Source organism: Ammospiza nelsoni, chromosome 9 (assembly GCF_027579445.1).
Source record: "Ammospiza nelsoni isolate bAmmNel1 chromosome 9, bAmmNel1.pri, whole genome shotgun sequence".
NCBI classification, from domain to species: Eukaryota; Metazoa; Chordata; class Aves; order Passeriformes; family Passerellidae; genus Ammospiza; species Ammospiza nelsoni.
The window spans coordinates 3,590,380-3,594,753 of record NC_080641.1 but is presented as its reverse complement, the minus strand read 5'-3'; the positions used below and the strand labels follow the sequence as shown (position 1 = coordinate 3,594,753).

The 4,374-nt window shown below is 64.6% G+C and overlaps 1 protein-coding gene across 1 annotated transcript; it reads right to left on the bottom strand.

Moving 5' to 3' along the window:
* Positions 1 to 1,439: 1,439 nt before the first annotated feature.
* LOC132077255 (serine/threonine-protein kinase pim-1-like) lies at positions 1,440 to 3,943 on the bottom strand (the record flags this gene model as incomplete). Its single annotated transcript, XM_059478798.1, has 6 exons — positions 1,440 to 1,556; positions 1,805 to 1,971; positions 2,613 to 2,979; positions 3,177 to 3,227; positions 3,344 to 3,700; positions 3,767 to 3,943. Coding segments are annotated over 6 exons (1,236 nt in total), but the record flags the coding sequence as incomplete, so codon positions are not given.
* Between the last annotated feature and the right edge of the window lie 431 nt (positions 3,944 to 4,374).

Genomic DNA, 4,374 nt, shown 5'->3' with positions numbered 1-4,374 from the left:
TGAGAGGGGAGAAAGCAGAAAGGGCCCGTCAGCTGAGGGCTCCTGTGCCCTTGTGCCAAGGCCTGTGGTGCCCAGGCCATGCTGGCTGTGCCCAGAGCTGTGCCCAGAGCTGCCCATCGCTGCTGCCTTTGGCAGCAGAGCAGGAGGGCAGCACATGTGCCCAGCCTGCAGCCAGCCATGGCACATCCAGCCCTCAGCAGCTGCCCAGAGCAGGATGCTCCTGTGCTCGCTGCCAGCTCCCAAAAGCTCTGATCCCACCCTGCCAAGCACACAGGGACCCACCTCACACCATCCACAGCTGGAAGAAAAGCTGCTCCCAAACCATGGCCTCAGCCTTCCCCAAGGGCACGGCCCATCCACGCCACAGCTGCTCCCAAGCACTTCCCCATCCACACTGGACCACCTGGAACATTTCCTCTGGAAAAACAAACAACACATTATTGAAAAGAGGTTAGATGCAAAAAGGGAAAACAAGACAAATGGTAAAAACTCTTATCTCTGTCAGGGCCTTGAGGAAGGCCCAACCCCTGCATGCCAGGGAAAAACACACCCACTGGTGAGGGAAGCCCACACTTTCTGTCTTCCCCCCTGCACTGCCCCCCAAAATCACAGTGACCCCAAAGCAAACAAGGGCAGTGGAGCAGCCCAAGCCCTTCCTTGCCTGCACAGCAAAGCAGCTGTGCACGGGTTCTGGAGCCCCACCTCTGCTCCCACCATGCGCTTAGTTTGTGTCAAGCTGGCTGCCCCAGCCCCAGCCCCAGCCCAGGGCATGGGGGGTGCTGGGGGCTGTTGGCAGGGACAGGAGCCCACTCCCATTTCGTACCCACCCCAGCCCATGCCCCAGCCCTGCCAAAAGCAGCTGGGCAGCGACTGAAGAATGAGTTGCATCTGCCCCAGCAAAGGGGGAGCCTTTGGTTCCCCGCCACGCAGGGTCATGCCCAAATCTGGCAGAATTTCCCCAGATGGGGACTCATCTGCAAATTCCCTGTGGAGTTTGGCTTTGATGAAGGTGCCAGAATCAAAGTGCATCACCTTCAGCCTCCAGTGGCCAGGCTGAGGAAGAGCTTGTCATCCCTGATGTCACCCTCGCTGTCTCCAGCAGCAGCAGCAGCAGCAGCAGCATCCCCACCTGGTACAGCTTCTCCAGGGGCTCCTTCTCCTTCCCTGGGGGCAGACCAGGCTCTCAGGGCTCTGCCCAGGGCCCCAGCTGTCAGGGAACCAGGACAAGCAAAACCAGCTTGGATGGTGGCCACCAGTGCTGGGCAGAGCAGCTCAGCTCCAGCACAAGGGCTGCGTGTTCCCATCCCATGACCCTGGTGCAGTGACACTGGCAGCACAAAAAGCTCTGGGTTCCTTTGCTTCTGACTGCCAAGGCATATGTGGAGCAGGAACTTACCAGGGCTCTGGATCAAAGTGTGCCTGTGGCTCTCTCCCTTCTTCTATGGCAGAGGAATATCCCACATCCAAGGATCACAGAACAGGTCTTCCAGTGTGGGTCTGTCCAATGAGTTCATGGATAAACACCACCTGATCAGGTCTTTGCACGTTGGTGAGAGAAAGCAGAAACTGCCGGTCGGCCAGAGAAGGCTCCTGTCTGCTTTACCCCACTATTCCTGTTCCCAGGCCATGCTGGATGTGCTCAGAGCTGGGCCTAAACTTTCCCATCAATTCCCTGTTTTGGAGGAGAGCAGGACATGTGCCACCTCCTCAGCAGCTGCCAGAGCGGGATGCCCACAACCCTGCTGCTGGCTCCCAGCACTGGGATTCCCCCCGTGCCCAGAGAAGAGGATCCACCTTGAGAGAGCCTTTGTGGCAGCGGGAGCTGGCCCCAGCTGAGGTTCTGGCCCCTCCTGAAAGGGTGCTCCCCGCAGACCATCTGGTGTAGCAGGATGCCCAGGGACCAGATGGTAGCTGGCTCGCCATGGTACCAGCCAAAGTCGTTCCATTCCGGGGGGCTGTACGACAGTGTTCCTATGGAATACAGATGGAATTCATCAGGGGGATGCTGCTGCTCCCCGAGCCTGGCCCCAGCATCCCTGAGTGTGCGGGGGCTGCATCAGGGGCACACAGGGCGACCACTGCCCTCTCACCAGCACCTGGGACTTGTGCACAACGTTAGGGTTGGAAAAGAAGCCTCTGGTGTTGGAAGAGGGCAGCCCTGGCTAGGCCCGACCATGACATGCAAAGGAAAAACCCCTCCATGCTGGGGAAAAAACCTGCCCTTATCCTCCCTGCCTGCATTGCCCCAAAGATATTATGAAGCCAAGGCAAACAGGGCAAGTGGAGCAGCCCAAGCCCTTCCTCTTGTCTGCACACCAAAGTGGCTGGGGCACAGGTTCCGCCCTCCCTCTCTGCTACCCCCACCCACGGGGGGTTTGGTCGGGCTGGCTGCCCCAGCCCAGCCCCAGTCCTGGGCAGAGTGGCTGGCAGAGACTGCCAGCAGGGCTGGAAGATGGCTGCCCACCCAGCCCTGCTCTAAAGTAACTCAGCTGAAGATTCAGTGCCCTGACTGGCAGCAAAAGGGAGAACTCCCGCTGCCACAGCCAGCTTGGGCTGGGAGATGTTGGGCCATGAGATATCAGCAGCGGGAGCGCAGCCCTGGGTAGGCTCACCTGCAAAGTGAGTGTAGACTGTGTCCTGCAGGTAGGTGCCACAGCCAAAGTCGATGAGTTTGGCCTGCCCGGTGTCCAGGTCAACCAGGATGTTCTCTGGCTTGATGTCCCTGTGCAGGACCCCGCAGCTGGTGCAGTACTGCACGGCCTCCAGCACCTGGCGGAACAGCTCCCGCGCCACCTCCTCGGGCAGGAACTGCCGTGCCCGAATGAAATGCTGCAGGTCCTGACACTGCTCTGGCCGCTCCAGCACCATCACGATGCAGCTGGGGAGCTCGAGCCACTCCAGCAGCTGGACCACACCAGGGAAGCCAGTGGACACCTTGGCCAGCAGCACGACCTCCAGGGGTGCGCTGGTGCCGTCGGGCTGCGGGAGGAGCACGATGCCGTCAGTGGGGCCGATGCCGTGCCAGGCCTGGGGAAGCCCTCAGCCAGCCCGGGATGCTCTGCGCCCTGCGCTGGCCCCACGCCCGCTCTCCCTCGGGGCGTCCTGGTGGCTCCCACCGTGCCGGGCCTCGGCTCATCCCCGGCCGGCAGCCCCGGCTGCTGGCACCGCTCACTCACCAGCTCGCCCCAGTGCCGGACGTGATTCCGTGGCACCCTTTTAATGGCCACCTGCAAGCCAAGGGCAGCAGCGGGGTGAGCTCGCCGCCCGCACTGCGAGCCCCATCCTCCGCCCTCCTCCTCCTCCATCCCCTCCTCCTGCGCCCGCCGCCGGCCCCGCCGCTCACCGGCGCGCCGTCCGAGAGCCGCGTGGCCGCGAAGACTCTTCCGAAGCCGCCGCGCCCCAGCAGCGAGCCCAGCCGGTACCGCTCCTGCAGGGCCTCCTGCGCCGTCCCTGCGGGCGGGACGCGGCTGTCAGCGCTCGGCCCGGGGCCAGCAACGGCCCCCGAGCGCCCCTCACCCGCCCCGGGCCGGCCATGCCCAGGCGTTTGCTCCCGGGAACGCGGCACGGGAGGCTCGGGGCCGGCGGCCGCGCTGCCGAGCGGCGGAGCTCGGGCCGGGGAAGCCGCAGCGGAGGCGGCGGGAGCGGCCGCGCCGCGTGTGTCCTCCGCGGGCCCCGGGAAGAGCACGGGCCGGGGCCGGGACTGGGGCCGGGTGCGGGGCCGGGGCCGGGGTCGGGACTGGACCCTGCGTCGGGTCCGGGGCCGGGCTCGGGCCAGGCGGAGCCGACGGGCGGCGATGCCGCCCCCGCACCAGGCAATGATGCCCGCCCAGCTGCGCCACCGCCAGTACGGCCAGAGCCGGGCGGAGGCGAGACCGCGGCGGGACGGCCGGGGCCGGGCTCGGGGCAGCCCCGCCCGGGGCCGGGGGCATGGCCCAGCCCGGCAGGGGAGAGGGAGGCGGGGAGAGGAGAGTGAGGCCGGGCAAGGACCCCGAGAGAAAGGTGCCCGACAGCGGGAAAGGGAGAGAAAGAGAAAGAAAGAGAGAAGAGAAAGAGATTATTCAAAATATCTCTTTGTTGCTGCTGCTTCTGCTGCCGCCGCTACTGCTGCCACCGCTGCTGCCACTGCTGCTGCCACTGCTGCTGCCGCTGCTGCAGCTGAGGCACCGGGGCCGTTCGTCCCCGTGTCCGTTCCCCGCTCGCCCCACGAGCCCCACGTTCGAGCCCCGCGCGCCCCGGGGACAGCCCCTCCGTCTGCCCAAACACGGGAACTTTGCAGTGCTGAGCCCGGATGCAGAGCCCTGACTCCTGCACACTGGCACAGCGATCCCCTCGCTTGCTGCTGTGCATTGTCCTTGCTGAGGGTCAGACACTGTC